Source organism: Candoia aspera, chromosome 5, assembly GCF_035149785.1.
Source record: "Candoia aspera isolate rCanAsp1 chromosome 5, rCanAsp1.hap2, whole genome shotgun sequence".
In the NCBI taxonomy this organism is placed as follows: domain Eukaryota; kingdom Metazoa; phylum Chordata; class Lepidosauria; order Squamata; family Boidae; genus Candoia; species Candoia aspera.
The window spans coordinates 98,435-118,603 of NC_086157.1; the positions used below are offsets into that span (position 1 = coordinate 98,435).

General features: G+C 42.2%; 1 protein-coding gene across 9 annotated transcripts in view; it reads left to right on the forward strand.

Moving 5' to 3' along the window:
• Nucleotides 1–20,169, forward strand: part of MYCBP2 (MYC binding protein 2) — a 132,435-nt gene that overhangs the window by 74,027 nt on the left and 38,239 nt on the right. For 5 of the 9 annotated variants that reach the window (XM_063304509.1, XM_063304505.1, XM_063304506.1 and 2 more), the window contains exons 50-56: nucleotides 4,863–4,979; nucleotides 5,899–6,039; nucleotides 9,686–9,760; nucleotides 10,501–10,725; nucleotides 11,528–11,660; nucleotides 12,328–12,453; nucleotides 17,601–17,762. In XM_063304509.1, coding sequence (XP_063160579.1) covers nucleotides 4,863–4,979; nucleotides 5,899–6,039; nucleotides 9,686–9,760; nucleotides 10,501–10,725; nucleotides 11,528–11,660; nucleotides 12,328–12,453; nucleotides 17,601–17,762 — 979 coding nt within the window. The remainder of the gene's footprint in view (nucleotides 1–4,862; nucleotides 4,980–5,898; nucleotides 6,040–9,685; nucleotides 9,761–10,500; nucleotides 10,726–11,527; nucleotides 11,661–12,327; nucleotides 12,454–17,600; nucleotides 17,763–20,169) is intronic. The other 4 variants (XM_063304510.1, XM_063304512.1, XM_063304508.1 and 1 more) reach the window with 3 other exon arrangements.

The following is a 20,169-nucleotide window of genomic DNA, read 5'->3' on the forward strand; positions in this document are numbered from 1 at the left end:
ATAAAAATTTCACCCAAATTTGTATAAATCAAATATTTTACATCCTTTTTTCAAACGTGTGTCTCTTGTAGGTAAATTATAACTTGTTTTAATTTTTTCAAATAATGCTTTTTTTCTCTCTTTTGAGGAGCATTTACTCCATTTATATTCCACATTAAGCATTTGTAATCCATAGTCAAGCCAAAAATTTAGAAAAGTCAATACCTGTAGCGCCTAGTTCAGTATCATCCCTTTCAGTTTCCTGTTGTACCTGTTGAAGTTTTTGTGTAGTCTCATCTGACACCTCCATTTGAATCTCCTCCAGTTCCTCTTCAATTTTTTCTAGAAATTCATTTTCCTTCTGGACAGAATTTAGTCAAAACTTCTGCTGTTTAAAAGTAAAAATCACACCTTCCAATTGTCCCATTGAAATGGAATCCTTTTCTGTTTTAATCTTATCAGTAAAAAAAACCCTCTTTTCTCTTACGCAAAATTCTAATAGGAATTTCTTTAAGAACAATTACATCTGTATTATCGATCTTCAGTCTTATATTAAAATGCTGCTGCAAAACATGACCTCTTGTCTTTTTCCTGACGTGTACCAAGACATCCCTTGGAACACTTCTTATTCTTGCAAGTCTCATATTTATTCTATATACTTTATCAATTTCTGCCTCTGTATTCTCCTGATCCCAGTCCAAAAAATTTGCTAAAGCTTTAATAACCTTTTCTCTAATATCTTCACCAGAATCCTCTGGGATTGCTCTAAATCTCAAACAAAATTCCTTCTCTCTTAATTCCAGTAGAGCCAAATTATCTAGTTCTCTTTCTAACTCTCTGTCTATAACTTCTGTCTTACTCTCCAGAACTTCCACTTTGTCATTAATTTCTTTTACATCTCCAGATACTTGCTTTACAGAGCTTTCCATCTTCTTAATTTCTTCTTTCATCTCCTCTTTCATCTTTACAAGTCTTTGATCCATTCTTTTTTCAAAAGCTGTCAATTTAGTATCAAGTGATTCAGCTAACTTATCGCCCAATTCCTCAAACATTTTCTGAAATAAGTCTGTTGTAATTCCTCTCTCTGCAGGTTGCTCTAGCAATCCTCTCCTCCACTCTACTATTTTGGCCACTTTTCTGGTGGTAGCCATTGTAATACTGTAATCCAAAAGTGAAGTGTCTCAATTACAAGGGAAAGAATAAAAGAGTAAAAGTTGAACTCCAGCTTTAAGGCAGGGCCAGTGGAGGATACGGGGCAAAGTCTGGCATGATTATCTGGGGGGTATTTGATCCGGTTGCACCTGAGGAAGTGGAGAGGGCCCTCGCAGCTACTAGTTCGGCCACCTCTGTATTAGATCTGTGCCCTTCCTGGTTGGTCAAGGCTGCCTGGAAGGAGGCACGTGATTGGGTCTGGGCGGTGGTTAATTCCTCTTTGAGAGAGGGGGAGCTCCCACCGGCTCTTGAGGCGGTGGTGCATCCTCTCCTCAAGGGGCCATCGCTCGACCCAACCAGCCTGGACAGTTTTCATCCAGTCTCCAACCTCCCCTTTTTGGGGAAGGTTGTGGAGAGAGTGGTCGCGTGGCAGCTGCAGAGGACCCTGGATGAAGTGGATTATCTGGACCCTTTTCAGTCAGGGTTCAGGGCGTGTTACGGGACTGAGACAGCATTGATCACACTCTTAGATAACCTCTGGCGGGAGTGGGATGGGGGCAGTGTGACCATCCTTGCTCTTCTTGACATCTCAGTGGCCTTCGATACCATCGATCATGATATCCTTCTGGACCGGCTTCGGGAGTTGGGAGTGGGCAGCACAGTATTGTGCTGGTTCTCCTCCTTCCTCTGGGGTTGGTTCCAGTCGGTGTTGATGGGGGGGAAAGGTCCAGCCCACGCCCCCTACTTTGTGGGGTGCCTCAGGGCTCGGTTCTCCCCTCTCCTATTTAACATCTACATGAGACCGTTGGGGGAGGTGATCTGACGGTTTGGGGTAAGATACCATCAATATGCTGATGATACTCAGCTTTATAACTCTACCCCAGACCGCCTGAGTGATGCCGTGGATGTCCTGACCCAGTGCCTGGAGGCTGTGAGGACCTGGATGGGGTGCAATGGGCTTCGACTCAACCCAAGCAAGACTGAGTGGCTTTGGGTTTGTGGGCCTCCCGGTGCTAAGGTTTTTCCACCTCTGGTCTTGGATGGGGTTGCACTGCCCCAGACGGACCCGGTGCGCAATCTGGGGTCCTCATAGACTCACGACTCCTGCTCGAAGAGCAAGTGGCAGCCGTGGCTAGGAGGGCCTTTGCACACCTTTGGGTTGTGTGCCAGCTGCGCCCATTCCTAGACCAAGAGGCTTTGCTCACAGTCATTCATGCCCTCATGACCTCCCGTCTGGACTACTGTAATCCGCTCTACATGGGGCTGCCCTTGAAGAGCATTCGGAAGCTTCAACTGGTGCAGAATGCAGCTGCACGGATAGTAAATGAGTTGGATACTCGACACATGTAACACCATTGTTACATGAGCTGCATTGGTTGCCAGTGTGCTTCCGGGTGCAATTCAAGGTGCTGGTTGTCACCTTTAAAGCCCTTCATGGCTTGGGGCCGGATTACCTAAGGGACCGCCTTCTCCCAGTTGTTTCTGCCCATCCAATTCGATCTAGTAGGTTGGGTATGCTGCAGGTCCCGTCAGCCAGGGAGTGTCAGCTGGCGGGAACTAGAAGGCGAGCCTTCTCCTCTGTAGTGCCTGCCCTCTGAAACATCCTCCCTCCAGAAATTAGGATGTCCCCGACCCTGTTGGCCTTTCGTAAGGCCGTAAAGACCTGGCTTTGTGCCCAGGCCTGGGGACTTGAGCGTGTGGATGGTCCCGTCTCTTGGCTGTATTAATATCTATGCATTGCTCACTTGGCAGCCATATATATTTATTTTGTATTTATTTTATATTTTAACTGTTTTAATTATAATTGTTTTAATCGTTTTATGGTTTTATTGTTGTAAGCCGCCCAGAGTCACTTGTTGAGATGGGCGGCTATAGAATAAATCAATCACTCAATCAATCAATCAATCAAATAAATAAATAAATAAATAAATAAATAAAAAGGCAAGCTTTCCCTTTTTTGTGTTTTGTCTTTCTGTGCCCTTAATACTTTTGTCTCAAATGGCACTCCGTAGTTACAGTCAACATCACAGTCTGGCTCATATTACCTTTTGAATTGTAAAATTCACCAATTATCTGTACTCTTTAATAGTAAACAAAAATCATTCCCACAAAGGTCCGGTTCATTTGTCTATTTTAATTACAATGTGTTCAAAAGCACTTTCTCCAAAAAGTAGTATTTCAAAATAACTATCCCCCTTATCTGTTTTAAACTTCCTGGCATCCACTCTTTGTTAAGCTTTTTGCCAAAAGTTTTTAAATCTTTGAAACTCTTTTTCTTTTTTCCTTTTTAATCCAGAAAGAATGTTGACTCACCAAATGGAGTTCTCTTATCCTGCCATTGAGGAAAGCTCTCTTTACCTGTAAATTAATTACATCCAAAAGTGCTTGAGGAATGAGGCTTGTGTGAACCTTGTGTCTGTATGGACTGCATTGCGGCTGTGAGCTTGGTTGAAATCCCTCAACTCCCAGATGCTCAACTCACAAGCCGATCGCAAAAGCCTCAGTTCCTGCAGTCTACTCATGAGGAGCAGCTGTCTGGAGTGCAAGCTGCTGTAGTGAGTGATCTCACAATCTCTCCTTCATCCGGAAAGACTGCACTGGCCAGAATTCACTGTCTGGCTGCCGATCTCTGCCACAGTGTCATCCCTGCCCCTTTAGGGACGTCTAGTCCGCCATAAGTCCTCACCGGGAGCCAACCTAGGCCAAATCTTCCAAGCCCTAATCCAGGAATGTCACCATAACATGGCCCTGGGATTGGTCCCATCTGACTCTGGTATAGGGCATGCTTCTATAAACTTCTTTTACTTCCCCAAATATTCCACAGAATTCCTTTGAAGACACTTTAATATGTTTGCACATCAGAGTATGCTCTCAGTCCTAGCCGTTCTTCTCTTGGTCTGTTTCTTTTCCATCCTGTAGGCCGCTTAGGTAAGATTCCCAGATGCTCTCCTGGGCAGGCACTGAGTCCTCCTGAGGCCATTGGGTCACTTGCATTCATCCCATCTTCTTTCCTTCCTTAGATTCTTTGCCCATTTTACATGCTGTATTTACGTTAGGGATACTTAGATCATCTCATTCAGTGTACTGTTGCAATTACTATTCATGTCCTGTTTAACAGTTTTTTAAAGTATGCTTTTGTTAAAACAAGCATAGCATATTGGAAAGAAAGTGCAACTTGATGAAAAATGAAGGGGAAAATAAAAGCAAGCCAAAAACACCCCCCCAGAAAATGTATAATCTTAAAGAGGAATACAACTAGTGTAAATATCCACATTTAGTATTTCTTCCCAGAAAGACATCTGCAAAGATGAAGGTATTACTTTAGGAAAAAATTGTTAAGATAGCTAAGAAACAGAGATACTATTATCCTTATTGATTTTCAAAGTTCAGCCAATTCAAATTTAAATACAATTTAAAATAAAATACCAAACAAAGGTACTATTTACTATTTACTCTCTCCAGTGTTTATTTAGCATAAACATTTATACTTAAATTAAATGTGCTTGTACATTTATGCCAGGTGCTTTTTATAAGTCTCTTTTCTCTGTGGCTTCCAAAAAGAGGGAGAATTGATTTGACATTCTTAGTGCATGTTTTGAACGGCTATTAGGAGACCTTTTCTTGAATTATGTGGATTTTACCCCCTGAAGTGGTTCTGGGGTATATCACTAGTGTTGGGAGCTGCGTTTGTCTAGGTTTCAGGGCCATTATTCTCCCTGTGTTTTTCGCAGGTTCGCAAATTTGTGGCCAAGGACAGTGCCGGCTTGCGAATCCGTAGCCACCCATCCCTTCAGAGCGAACAGATTGGCTTAGTAAAAGTCAATGGATCAATTACTTTTATTGATGAGGTAACCTCTAAGAACTTCATAGGCCACCATAACATCCACGGCCATCATCCAAAACCCCGCAGCTCATCTCGCCCAAGTGCTGAAGTCTGGATGGATGGATGGCTCTGGAAGCCGTCAGAGGTGGCCATCGGTGGCCTCTCCCCAGACCTGCTGCTCGAGTGAAAAAAACCTGAAGCCCCACCAAATACAGCGACCTCTTCGAGGTGCTTGGCCAGGGCAGCCCAATGAATGAGCATGAATAGCTCAGGCTGTGTCATCAGCCAGCTGCCCTGCTTTAAATTCTGTAGATGGGAGGCTGATAGATTACTTTTTGGCAAAACTAATGTGGGGGGCATTTTTGTTCGTTTGTTTTCTAATTGATCCTGATGTTTCAAAGTTTCTGTTAATTGTTCAAACATTAAAGTATTCATTGCTACTTTGTATCAGCTACAGTTTTGGAAAAAACATGTTCATCGGAAGTTTGAGGGAGAATAGCCGTTCATTTGATAAAGCCAGTTTTTCCCCCTAAAACGTATCCTCCTTCTAAATAATTTATCCTAAGGCTGGGCTAGATCTGGTTCCCACCCTGTCTTTTAGTCTCTTGGTTTACAGCCATCCTTTCCCTTCATGGTGAATATTGATTTTAACTGCTCATCGATGTCAGGCAGGCGTGTGGTGCTGCTGATGCATTTCTTTTTTCAGATATAGGAAAGGGCCTGCTTTTTCAGAACAGGGTTTCATATCATGATTTCTGCGTAATGATTCAGATTTAAAACATTCTTAAACTCTTTCTTGAATGTTTTAAAAACTTGAGTAAAAAAAGCCCCAAACTGAACTTTTAGGTGTCATGATATACTTGCTTCTTCATACCAATTTTTAACTTAAATTTTTACCCACTTACTTTTTGCCCCAGCCAGTTATCTTGGGCTCTTCTTCACAGATCCACAATGACGACGGAGTGTGGTTGCGACTGAATGAGGAGACGATACGGAAATACGTTCCAAATCTGAATGGCTATACTGAAGCCTGGTGCCTTTCTTTCAATCAGCACCTGAGCAAGAGTCTGCTGGTCCCCATTGATGTAAGTAAATGGCGGCCCTGAAGAAACTATAGTGCTTAGTTTTTTCCTGGCAGTTGTCACCTTCCATCCATTCCACGTGTAAAAGGAATTCAGACTTAGAACACTTAGAACATAGAAAAAACAAGAAGCTCCCGAAATGACTTCCACATTGGTTCAAAGGAGGCAGGAGCCACAGAGAAACCTTGCTTGGTGTTCATTAGGCCTGTGGTGTGACCCGTATCATGCGCTTGACAGACCCGTATCATGGCTTCTGCTTGGCTGGGCGGGGCTGATGGTTTCAGAGAGGCTTGACAGCATGTTCCTGCTGGAGTATTTATAGCTTTCTTAGTTGGCTGCAGGACTTAAGTTTTCTTCATAATTATTTATTTAATGAAGTGTTTTAATTAATAAGCAGAAACAGTAGTTTGAAGTGAGAAACTTGGGGAATACATCCAGTTACTTCAGGACTTCTTTTTCCAGGAGTTTAAAAGTCTTTAGTGCTGAGACCAACAACCTGGCGCTCTGGGTGGTGCCCCCGGGCCTCCCAATTCCCCTTTTTGGAAAAGGGCTTGCAATGAAATATAAAGCTGGAGAGGAGTTGCTGTGCTGCAGAGGGGCCAGGAAGGGTTTGGCCTGCAGCCACACCTTCCTTCCCAAGAGAGCTTTGCAGAAGGGGAGCCCGAGAGCGTGGAAGGGAGGGTTGCTGCTGGGGCTCAGCCGAGGGATCGAGCACCAGTTTTGATGCTGCAAACAGGAAAAAATTGAAGTAAAAAGAGTTAGCTATTCTGGATTGGTCTCCCCTGTACTGAGGAGCTAGAAGACGCACTCATTTTCCAGGGGGGGGATGAGAAAACAGAGACGAGAACAAGGCTCCAGATACACACGTCAGTTAAGTAGCTTCATTTGGAGAATCAACAGTTATGAGTTATTCCCCCCCCCTTTTTTTCCCTTCATTTGTTTTATCATTTTCATGGACTTCTAAAAACAGGAACGTCCCTTGAGGCCTAGTTTTCTCCTAGCTTTTCCCTTTTTTTCTCTTACCTGGGGAGGATATACCTGCTTCTTTTTTCACACTCTAGTTAACATTCCAGCGCCTCCAGCAGATAAAATCCTCCAGGCGAGTGTTTTCTTTGAGAGAGCAACTGCTTCAGCGTTAAGACCGACAGATCAGAGATCTTGCGGTTGGGCCCCTGGCTGTGCCTTCTGCGCTGCCTGCAGGCGAGAAAGCTTCGAGCCCAAATCCCCCGGAGAGGGTTCGTGCATCCAGCGATTTCCCTGTTTGGGTCAAAGAAGTCTTTAATGAGCTTTCAGACAGGGAAGTCCGAGGGGTTTTCAGCACCCTTTTAATGAGTCAGAACTGCGAAGACAGATGTACTTTAATCTCTTCCCCTTACCTTACAGAAAGGTTTTATTTTCTATTGATTCAAAAGATGTATATAGCCACCCATCTTACATGCCATAATGCAGGGTGGTTACAGACAACAACAGCAGCAGTAAAAGCATAAAAACCAGCACAAAAACTCCCAGCAGCCCCCACATGCATCCACAAACAACTTTATTGGACTCCGGTCTTACACGACTCCAGAGCGTGGGGGAAAAGCCACGTTTCCAAGGCTTTGGGGGAGGCTGGGCGGGGGGCGTTAGAGGCCCCAGGCAAGGAACCCCTCACAGACAGCGTTCATCCTCATCACGGTGTGCCCATCATGCAGATTCTGGTTCTGACCATCTCCTCTGTTCTTACCAGAACCTCTAAGCCCAATTCACAAGCTCTGATTAAAAACCAACCAAGCAGTAAAAGCCTGGATGGCCAGACAGCCTCAGCCCCAGTGGCAAGGAGTTCCCTAGTCTGGGCCCCTCCAGGGACATGAGGTATTCAGGAGCTCTGCATTCACACAAGGAGGCATATCCAAGGCTTGCTTCCAATTTGGGGTTTCTCCTTGCACACAAACTGCCCGCAGAAAATACTGGACTGGAAGTAAAGGGTTTTTGTTTGTTTGTTTGTTTCTTTTTTTTGGTGCTTCAAGTCAACCTTGACTCCTGGCAACTGCCTGGACCAATCTCTGCAGTTTTCTTGGCAAGATTTTGGAAGCCATTTGGTGCCATTGCCTGCTTCACCTGAGAAGGCTGAGAGGGAGGGACTGGCCCAGAGTCACCCTGCTGGCTTTGGGTCTCCTGGTACAAGGGCTGAGGTTTAAAATGGTTATCATGTCCAGAAATTGTATGCATTGTGCAGCCGAGTTATGTAAAAGACTATCTGTAATATTTGTATAAAATACTTTACTCTTCTAGTATAATCAAGGTATCTGGAGGTTTTGATGGGGTTGGAAAAAAGTTTAACAATGAATGCTATAGTAACTTAGAAAAGTGTAATTCTGTAGCTTGGCTGTTTTGAAGGCTAATATAATTATAAAATCATTTCTAAGATGCTAATAGAATATGTGACTGAAAAGTTATAAAATTCTAGAAGCATGGCCTGTACTTTGGTCTGTTTTGGTTCAGATTTTTTTTTCCCCAAAGAAAATGAAAAATGGCAAGCAAATATTACTGTTGAAAAGGTCTGACTGTGCTGACTTGGGAACCATTGTACTGTGGATGCCCATTGCTTAGAAAGGATGGCATGCTGGTATTGGGCAAAGAAATTTACTCGTTTTGAATATTCGGGGTTGCCCAGTTGACATGCCTGTTCCCCATTTACACCATTTTCACCTTTTTTTTTGCATAATTCATATATCATGAAAATAAGTAAATGTTTAAATCTGCAGTGTAACCTTTTATTCAGTTTTATTAATTAATCTGTTCCTTTAAACAATTTATTTCCTAAGGAGTTTATTTTTGATGCACACAAATGTAGCTTCCCTCTGTTTCACTGTCACCTCTGAACAAAGACGGCATCATCAGCCACCTGATTTGTACATGAGGACAAGAGGCCTTTGAAACTTCTGTGACCTAGAGCTGGTTGCCCTGTTTTCCCTTTGGTGTCCCTCAAAAGCATTTCTGCTGCTCATCCTTTTCCTCAGTGTGGCAAACAGTGTAAAAACTGGTTTTGTTCACTTTAAAGTACAGCAGATGGTATCACCAAAAACGAATGGGTGAATAACTTCTTATACATCATGATGCGGTAAAGGCATAAAAAATCTTGGATGGGTTTTGTGTATCTTACTTGCTTCATCTTAAAACAAACACTTCCCATTACAAATCAGTGGCCGAATGTCCACACACTGTTTTGGTCCCTCGCTCCCCAGGCCTTGTGCAATAAATCTTCTCAAAGTGGCAGACTGACTTTCATGCAACTCTCATCCTATTTGTATGAGTCTGGTCCTTCATTCAGAGCGGGGAAGGGAATTCCCCTTGCACCAAAAGCACTGAGCTGTCTAAAAGGCTTCTTCTGTTCTGTGAATGGCATGACACACTACATCAGCCATTAGGGCTGGCAGCCTAAACGGTTCATTTTAGCAGGTATTTCCTCCTGTGGTGTGTACTGAGGAAGTACTTGGTTAACAAAGTTCCATTTTTGTAAAAATAAGTGAGCATTTTTACAAAGATGCAGGAACAGAAAGGGGAAAAACACCACCAAAAACAGAAAATTGTATTTATCTCTGATTTCTTCTGCTGTTGTGAAAATTGTTGAATTCTCTATTGATATTTGTCTGTCTTAAACTTTACATAGAGTATCTTTAATACTAGCCAAGGAGACAGGGATTTGGACTTATATCCATGGACTTCTAAACCTTTCCCCCTTCAGGTGAGCCTTCGAACTTTCTGAACTTCTGTCTCCCACTGTAGTTGGCATTGCAAAGAATGAGACAACTGTCTGGGGGATTTCAAACTCTCTGTCTTCAGGAATCCCCTTCTACGTGGACCCCTGCTGAGGAAAGATGTGCTACAAGCTTATGCTCAGCGTATGTCTGTTAGGTTCTTGCACCTCTGTGCTGCAGGAATTGAGAAGGCACCCCAGAACATTGGGTTGGCTTTCTTGATTTGCCTTCAAAGATCAAAAGTAAAGAATAGCATTACACTTCTTTTAGTAACCAAGTAAGTTCCCATCATGTCTCTGGAATTCTGTAGGAGATCCATATCTTACACAAGATTCCCAGATAGGTCCTTGCCAGTCCCAGGTGTCAGGATCACATCCATGGCCTGCACCACCCCTAGCTCCCATTTCCCTTCCAGATTCCGCATTCTTACATGAATGCTTTTTGCCAGGTCACAGTATTGTATTTTCAGTCTTGTGCTGTTGTTTTTTTCGAAATAATAGATGAGTGCTTGCTTTATTCATAGCAAAAGTTTCACATTTTTGTGATTCAGGAAGAATGGCTAGTGCATGTCCCATTTTCTAAGAAAACCTGCCATTAATACATGTGATCCTTTTTTAGGGCGGACTTTAGTTGTGGCAGCTTATAAGAGAGTATAGCTGAAAAATGCAAGGGCATTATTAACAGGTTGTTCTGGTTTTTGTTTTTTGTTGTGTTCCAAAATTTTCAGGAGTCTAGATCTAATGCCGAGGACTTTTTCAAAGACCTCAACTCACCCTGTCCTCAGGAAGCAGTCATGCAGGAGCCAGATACGCCATTCCTCCGTGGTGGGCCTGGACTGTATAAGGTAGTGAAGACGGGCCCATCAGGGCACAACGTCCGAAGCTGCCCCAACCTTAGAGGTATCCCCATTGGAATGTTAGTTCTGGGAAACAGAGTCAAGGCAGTGGGCGAGGTAGGACTCCTGGAACTTCCCTTCTTACCTTCGTAGATACTGGCTTGCAGTAGCAGCCGCCCTTAAGCAAAAGCCGCTCTCCTTCCCAACAATTGCTTTTTCCTCCCTGGGTTGCCAAGGGTTAACTTTCTGGAGACTGGTGAATGGAAGCCAGCTTTTGCCTGGTAGATTTTTGATGGTAGATTTTTGTCATCCCCCATTAATTCAGCTGCTGTTCTTCTCCTGTACTTGTTTTTAGACTAGAGCTAATTCATTTAAAAAAACTGTTCTAAAGTATTTCTCTTGCAGAGTTTGCTAATGAATTACTTTTGGGGTGCCACAAAAATTATCTTATTTCTTGGAATTGATGTGACTGTTGCATGCTTTGGTGCTCTTCTCTTGCAATGGGCTTCAGGATGTAGTGTGTCATGCTATTTTTTCAAACAGTATCTGGAACATAATAACACTTTGTGAATATTGGATACCTAGAATCCTTTTTCAGGCTCTGTTTCAAGCTTCCAAAAATGAAATGAAATCAGAACTGCCACAGAGCTTTCTAAATTATCTGCTTCTGCTTCTTCTGCTTCTGAACATAGTTCAATTTAATGTGTTCAAAATAATAATCTCCGGCTTCTTATAAATGCATGCCATTTTTTATTCTCCTTTATTCTTTGGAACTTAACTGGAATAATGTCTGTGTGTTGCTTTTCCATGACAAGAAAATAAGACTCTTTTTCATGTGTGGAATCATTTTGCTGCATCTCATGATAAATAGCAAAAAGTAGGTTACACCTGACCCCCTTCCTCTGTGTGTGCACACCAGGTGACTAACTCAGAAGGGACGTGGGTGCGGATGGACAAGAACAGCACGGTAGAGTTCTGTGAGAACGACGAAGGGGAGGCCTGGTCTTTGGCCAGAGACAGAGGCGGGAACCAGTATCTCCGTCACGAAGATGGCAAGTGCCCTGACTTTTTACAAAGCTTTCTCGGTCGAGGGCTTTAGAGCTAAGTGCACAATACCAAGAGGAGATACGAGTCTAACTGTTTTATAACAAGAAGCGTGTGTGTGTGTGTGTACACACGTGCATGTGTGCAGCATTATTGAAAGTATTTCAGAATACATTCACACACCTTCAGGAGGAGCAGGAGTCGAGCAGCATCAAGCAGTCATTTGGAGGAAAGCCAGCAAAAGATTACTAGAACTTAGCACTGAATGGCAGCTGTTTCCAGGAAGGAAAAGAAACATAGGCTGATGGAGGCCCTCCCCCCCATGCAACTGCTGCAGCGTGGATGCCTTGCCCTTGGTGCAGCCCGGCTTCAGGCAGGGCTGTGTCAGAGGGCTGAGCCAAAGATCTCAGGGCCAGCTCAGTCCCAGGCTCTGCGTGGGTTCCCCGGGTCATGCACAGGAGATGCTCTGCCTTCAGGCATCCTAGAGGGGGTCACCAGTGTGGCTTTTGGTACCCTAACTCTGTGTAGGATTAACGTGCAAACGGGGCAGAAGTCTCCCTTTCCTACAAGGTTCATTTGATGCTAGCATCCCCTGCTGACACATAATCAGTTTGGTCTAAACCAGGTTTGGGGTGTTTTTTTTTTTTTTTTTGGCTTGTTTCTTTGTTCAAACAGAGCAAGCTCTTGTTGAGCAGAATGGCCAGACTCCTCCACCAAGCCCCTTCTCCCTGCAGACTTTCCACAGAGGAACGGGATGCAGCAATGAGCAAGGATTCGATTATGGACTTGGAAACAACAAAGGTAACCCTATCCTGGTATATTTCCTTTACACCTACTTTGACTAGTGAGCGTGTTCCTGTTGTGCTCATGGCTGCATTAATATACTGCATGCATTTTCTAAAAATGAGAAGAAATGTGTGAGGATGAGGATGAGGGTGCTGACGACAGTGAGTCCAGCTAGGTCGCACACCTAGCTGACCATGGTTGATCTTGAAAAGCTGAGCAGCACTGGATCTGGTTAGTATTTGGATGGGAGACCAGCAGGAAAACTTGGGACTGTAAATTAGACTGGAAACAAACCACTTCTATAGTGTTGCACTGGAAAGTACATGGATGTGTTCGTGAGTTACTAAGAACTGAGCTTGACCAGAAGAAGAGTTTTAACTTTTTTTTTTTAAAATGTATTCACGTGGACCTTTAGTTGTAAAATAATGAAATATTACTCAAATCTACCCTTAGCTATAGAAGTTCCCTGAGGGATTCTGGGCCAGACTCTTTCTCACCTCAACACACTGCACAGGATTATTGTTGTGGGAAACAATTAGAGGAGGCAGTGTTAGGTACGCTGCCTTCAGCTGCTTCAGGAAAGATGGGATATCAATCTAATCAGTATTATATAAGTAAATAACCCTAACTCAAATGCCTGAATCAAAGCAGAAGAGTGGTGTCCCTTCTTTCCTGGAGAAGCATCAACAGGGAAATCATATTAAAAATTAAGCCTTTATTCCATAGATTATTCTTCTCCTTTACAGCCTAAATGATTTCTGAAAATCTGAACTTTTTAAAACTTCCCCTCTCAAGAAGCTTGCTACTATGAAATTGCAAGCATTCACGATCCAGCACTTCATAAATGCTGGTGAACTGACTGCTGATGCTTTGTGGGGAAAACACACATTTGCGTGGAAAATGCAACACTCCATCCCCTGCGCTCATGGATGGCTCTTTCCTTTTGGCCAGAGGTCCTGAACTGCTGCCTTCGAGTATAGAAATCCCAGAGCCCCAAGGCCCATGGTATCTGCTCTGCCAGCTCAGGAAGGGCCTAGGTACTGGCAAAAGATGGCATTGTAAGGCAGGGCCTGTGTGTTTCACAGCTGTCTCATGAAAACGAAGTAAAGGCTTCCTTCAGGTATTAGCAGAAAGAAGATTAATTCCAACTTTTTGCTACATATTAATGACCCCAGGTATTGACATGCCTTTGGATATGACTTAGGTCATTTTTAGTAGCTAGATTTATAAAATCAGATTAGTACATCCAGTGCCCAAGAATATGGTATATAATTTCAGAACACAGAATTCAAAATGAGTAGAGGTGAAACATAAATAGGTATCCATTTACGTTGCATTTATTTATGTACTAGCAACTAAAAGTATAATGCACTCAAAGTTAAGCAATTTGTTTCAGCAAGAAACGTGTTTAATGTTCGCTGGATCATAAATTTAATTCTTCTATAGCTAGAAATTTGTCTTCTGGTGCATGCTATATTAGCCAGGTTTCTTTAAATCCAGTGTTAAGGTTTTGGAGGAATAGCCAGATACCATGAATTTAGACCAGAATATTAAAAAGCTTGTTTTTAAAATGTTCTCATATTTTCTGTATAATATAACACCGAGAATTCATGGTCCTCTTTCCCGGAAATATATAAGCAGGTGTTCCTTGCCTGTTCATTAATCCATTATATATGTATATGTATATTTTTTTATTTTAACTTTGTGCTGGACTGATCCAGGGTATTTTTGCACTGGCGCTCCACTGATGTTATATGTCTTCTTGCTGCGTTTCTTTTTCATGTCTAAATTTTTTGAGCATCTGCACTGCACCAAAAAATGAAAATCCTTTCAGTAGGTGTATTCTTGGCCTTCTTGCACATACAGTGTGTGCACTGAAAAGTGGACTCAGCCTTGAAGGGTGTGGATCCTCACCCCATCATTATAGCTGCCTAAGAAACTCCTGAAGGAGAAACTGGCACATCGCACTGAAGACCCCTTGCTGAAAGAGCAGCTTATAATCCCCCGGGCTCTCCTTACAGACATAATTTTGCAAATCTGGTTGATATCTGTTTCTGACTCCTCACGACGTGGACATTCAGCCCTTTCCTTATCTCCTTTAGTTCAGCAAAAAGATGGGGCTTAGAATATCCACTCCTTTTTTGGAACTTGAGCTTTGAAATGTCAGCTTCTAAGAACATTTCAGTCTACAGAATTGATAGGTATATGTTACTCTTCTCTGTTATGTATTATTATATATAATATTGCCTAAGATTATGAAGCTGAAGACTAAGAACCAGTGATTTGCTTTAGATGATCAAAGATGTACAGATGTACAGGCCTAAAAGAATTGAGGGTGTGTCCCGTCTTTTGGATGAGAAGATGGATTTCTCAGAACCTTTTCAGAGATCCAACTGGCTGTCTTAATTTTATAAGTTAAAGAACTTAATTTATAAGTTCTCCTCTGGTACCTCCCCAGCCTGGGGAGTGGGTGGGATAGGTTAGGCAGACTCGTGGCTGAGGTCTTCCCAAATGAGCCACCTCTGTTTTGAGGCAAAACTAGCATACCTGATTTCCTCATTGGTTGGAATTTTTCGATGTTAGAACAAGAAGATTTCTCTTCATGTGGGTAGATTCCTAAAGACAGCAGCACTGAACAGTCCTTTTTTGTTGCTAGGCTTAGACAGTAGAACTTTCCTTTTAACTTCTGGCTAAAATTCCACCTTGAAAATGTTCCGAATTGCAATGAAGGGGTAGTTTTCATAGGGGTAAGATCATATTCATTAATCATTCATATCATGGATTAAATTCCTTCTTCCTAGAACACACAAAATGGTAATAGTAACTTGTGCTCCAAATTTGTCCATTCAAGTGAGACTTCAAAATATTTATGAAGGGTTCTCATTTTTTTTAGCAATGAGATTCTTGTGTCTTTCAGACATTCCTCTCTTGAAAGTAGCTGAGTAAATCCACATAATAATTCAGGTAGCATTTCTTCAGCCTACATGAGGAGGGGTCAGTACGCTAATAGGCTGTGGGACAGTAATTTCAGCACCTTCTTGTAACTGATCCTCTAATGGGGAGATAATTTTCCATTAGGCAATCTTCCTTCATAAATTGACGGGAGGTGCCTGTGAGGGAGACATGGAATCTGCAAGGTTATTGCTTAGCTATTGTACATCTGTAAGAGAAAAAGTAGTTCTGATGTACTGCAAAGCTATTAGAAGTCTGTTTATTCACCGGGTTGAAGATTTGTACTTCATATTTTGTTTAGTATGCATTTAAAAGTTTGTAGAGAAGGTGAATGGGGCATATCAGGAATCTCCCCCATGAAGGAGTAAGACTTGAATAAGAATTAAGATTTACCAAGATCAAGGCAATTTGCCAAGAAAGACAGTACATACCTCTCCCCCAGAAAAGTCTGAAATTGCAGGAAGGATTATTTATTTTAACATTTATAACTTATGTTAGATTAAAAATTGAGAAACTGAGATTTATCATTAACAGGAATATGCAAAATGGCCAATTGGCATTAAAATAATTAAAATTTCTTCCAGTAATAAAACAATTTAGTATAGCAAGTGAAGTCACAAAGAGGTGCATAGAGAATTACCTCATCACGGCTTTCCTGAACAAGATTCTACCTTCCTCGTGGAAAAGGATTGCCCTGCCGCCACCTCCGGAAACTGGAATGAGGCGATATGTAAAATTATCTTTGAAACACACAGCTACAGGATAGGCATTCAGTGCCCCCCAGGGCAAGAGATTCTGAGGGTCTGCAATGGGAAAGGTGAAACATTTGGAGGACTTAACTAGGGGTGAACAGATTTCCTCCTGCTTGGCATTCAATTCTGATTACAGATTTTATCCACGGAAATGTTAACAAAAAGGGACTGTTTATAAAAAAATGTTTGGGTTAATATTAGTAAAAGAAGGGAAATCTTAATGAGGCCATTTAGGTAAGTTCAAAATATTTCCTATTTGAAATTAAATGATGGAGACCTTTAAGTTGCTGTGCCTTCAGAATTGGCATACAGAATAATCAACACAGACAGTCCTCTACTTACAAACAGGTCACATTCCAAGAGGCTGTTTGTGAGTCCATTTTGTTCGCAAGTCCAACCGCTTATGAAAACAACGCTCAATGGGGCTGCCAAGCGGACGTCTGTGGTGTGCCGTGAACAGACCCTTCCCCGCCTTCTCCCGCCTTCCAGGACCTTCTAGGTTGGAGGCGCGGACAGGCTTGTTCGTACTGGGGAAAGTCTGTAATTTTTTAAGTAGAGGACTGTCTGTAGTCTGCTGAAATGCCATTTTCTGAGGAAAAACTCATGAAAGTCATTAGAATAGATATGCACACACACACTGTGTATACACACACACACGTGTGTATACACACACATACAGTATCTGTGAACTGACTGCAGCTGCAGCTGTCTGGCTTCCTCAGCTGCACGAAAGGGTGGCCCTTATTATGAAGGACAGCTCTCTGTTTACCCCTGTCATGCGCATATCCCAGGTATCTGCGTGAAGGGCCCCCTGCACAAGAGTCAGCACTAAACCACAACAGCAGAACCATAATAGCAACAACACATTGGGGTAGTACAGGAGATGCGCGCTCCTCCTCCTCCTCCTCCTCCTCCTCCTCCCCCAGATATTCTCCAGGGACAGCTTGGGAGCCTCCAGGAGGGTCGGCGGCAATCTGGTGGGGTGGGGTGGGGGGGAGTCCCCCAAAATAGGAACCACCATTGTCTCTGCTTTAAGTATTCCAATAAAGTTATATTTACTTCTTTTCCCTGTTGGCTATTTGTTTTTTCCTGATTCTAAAGTCTTTGGTCAGAAATTCATAGGATTCGGGTTTGCTTTTAAGGCCAGGGTACATTCTTGTTCTTATTTTTAAAGGGAATCTTAGGGAAGAATATTAGAAAAATATTTTATGAATCACGCTTCTAATAATCTCTGTACATTTTGGCTTTGCAAAAATATTTGGTTGAATTGCTCAAAATTCCACCAAATATTTATTAATAACTGCATCATCATGTTCTACTATGTCTTGCTAGAAGGTAGTTCTTAATTACAAGATTGCAGGCCATGGTAGGCCTTATCAGTGCTTTGCTCTCAAATAAACATTTTCTGCCCTTTTTGCAGGTAACAGGTTGTAGTTTTAACTGTTTTGCCCACTGCAGGTGACCAACTGAGCGCCCTATTGAATTCCATTCAGTCACGGCCTAGTCTCCCAGCTCCTTCCATCTTTGATCAAGCTGCAAATCCTCCCTCTTCCCTAATCCACAGCCCATTTGTGTTTGGACAGTCCCTTCCCTTCCAGCAACCTCAGCCACAGCTTCAGAGTAAGTCTGTCAGCCTTTCCTGCCTCATCTGTCCATTTCGGAAGCTGCGCCATTGCTATCACCACCTCCATTGTGTATCAGCTGCTAATCACCACCACCTTTCTTTACCGCTGTGTTGGCTTTCCATCACAGGGAAGTAAATTTGAGGTTTACCTGTAATTATTAGGGACTGTTGCCCTGATCTTTTGCTTATATTCTGTGGTATTGACAGTGTATTTACAGAAGTGTTTGTAATAATCCTTTCTGAGTTTAATTCAGTGAAAGAATTCTCAAATCTTACAGTATCTGTAACATTTGAAATTTCCCTTAAGTATTGTTACTTTTTTGCCGTGGTGTACAAGTTTGTTGCAGTTACTACCAAGCTATTGTTTTAAACTGAAGTATTGATATCAAAGCTGATAACTGTTTTTTTTTTCTTAATTTCTTCATAATATCATGGAAACTTCACTAATTCTGTAAGGTCTTTTCTTTATTAAGTTGAAAATCTGGATGATCATATATTGTTTTGGTATTCCAGACCCATTAGCTTCTATCAAAGTGTTTAGTAAGCTTATCAGGAGGAGTTAGTGCTCAAGCTATCTGCTCCAGTAATTTTTCTTTATAAGAGAAAGGAATTCTTCACTGGTGCTTCAGAGTAAATCTACGTTTAGGCTTTGACTTTTGCCTGTTTTCAAAGAGTTCTTGATCTTCTCTCTAAACGGAATATGCCATATAATTCTTGATGCCTTTTCATCCTCAATTGGGAGCACCAGGAAACCTGACTGTTCTGGCCAATCTTAAAACAAGATGGTCTTCCCCCAATGAAGGTGACAAAAGAAAAGCTTCAGAATAAGAAACGCTACAGAAATATAGACCTCACTTCAACTTACCAATTGTGGTAGCCCTTGAGAACAGCAAGGTTATTTTTAAGTGGTCCACACAGGTTTGTGTGCATTCTTCCTCCCAACTTACTCCTCATGTCTGTTCCTGGTTTTGAAGTGGCTACAGGAAACCACAGCTGACATCCCTTTGAAGATCAAGGACCTGCAGAAGTTGGCAGAAGTGCCGTTGGGCCAGCTGTTTGGACTGAGTAGCTAGTCTCCCCTCTTCCTGAGTCTCAGGATTCCCAAGTCTGCTGCTTGCCACCCACTGTTTGCCAGCTCCACTGGGTGGATAGAAACTTCAGGAAGCATTTTCAGAGTGATAACAGAAGAGGGAGAATCCACAAGTAAGAGAAAGTGGAGGATTATATTTGGCTGTATGGATCCTTTCCAACTACCTTGGCTTCATCAGAGGGTATAAGGGGCATTCCAGGAGTCTTCATGATTAAGTCTTTGGATTCCTCAGTAGAAAATTTAAAAACAATCATCAGCCAAAAAATAATAGTACCCGTGCAATTAATAAGCCAGCTAACATCTTTGGGGATCAAGTACATTCTGCTGACTGCCTTGGTAGAGGTTAGGCTTTGTTCTTTCCAGGTGCATGGGATCAGTCTGTCTGAAATCAGTGCTCAAAGCTGGATGTTTTCTTCCTCTTCTCAAAAGATTTATTTGGAAAGGGTAGTTGTTCTCTTCTTAAAAATATAACACAGAGACAGGGCAGTAGATTTTAATTATCACATAACTGAAATCTTGTACAGATCTGAAGTAGAAACTTCGAATATCTTCAGATCTATGCTTGATTCTCTTTTATTAGAGCTATATTTTTGTGAAGAGATGGAATTGACTTATAATGCCAACTATCAACTCTTTGTAACAGAAAATTACTTGACAGCATGTCAAACTTCAGTGTCCAAGGAACTGCCTTAGCTTTCCAGTGCTATATCTTGCTAGGATATTAGATGATGATAATCCTCCATCCTGCCTGAGGCCATGATATTGTGATTTATATTCAGATGAACAGAAAAGCAGGGGGATTTACAGCTGAGTATATGTGAAAGTTCATTGACTCCATCTAAAGAGGAGCTCTCTGTTGTTCTGTATCTGAGAAAAAATGTTTTTCTTTCCCCCAAAAAGAATGAAAAGATTTAAGTACTCTTCCCTTATACTTGGATTGACACAAAAGAAAAGGAATTACTTATGGAAGCTTGTCAAAGCCTTGCAATCAACAAAAAGCTACTCGAGTGAATCCACATAGGAAAAGTAGCATAGAGTTGAGATCAACCAGAAGAGAGTCTTCTTGATTCTGAGTTTCATTGAATCTATCCAAATAGACAGCTCCATAAATTCTCTGTTCAAATTCTGTTCAATACTTATTTTATTTATTTATTATCAAATTTGTCACTGCCCATCTCCTCCCACCAGAGGGACTCTGGGCAGTTACTAATTTATGATTATGAATTATCATCCAGTTCCCATAAGCCTGACAGGCCAAGGTGGGGGAAGTGGGGACTCCTGAGATCGCTGGACTTGGTAGGTGGAGTCAACAT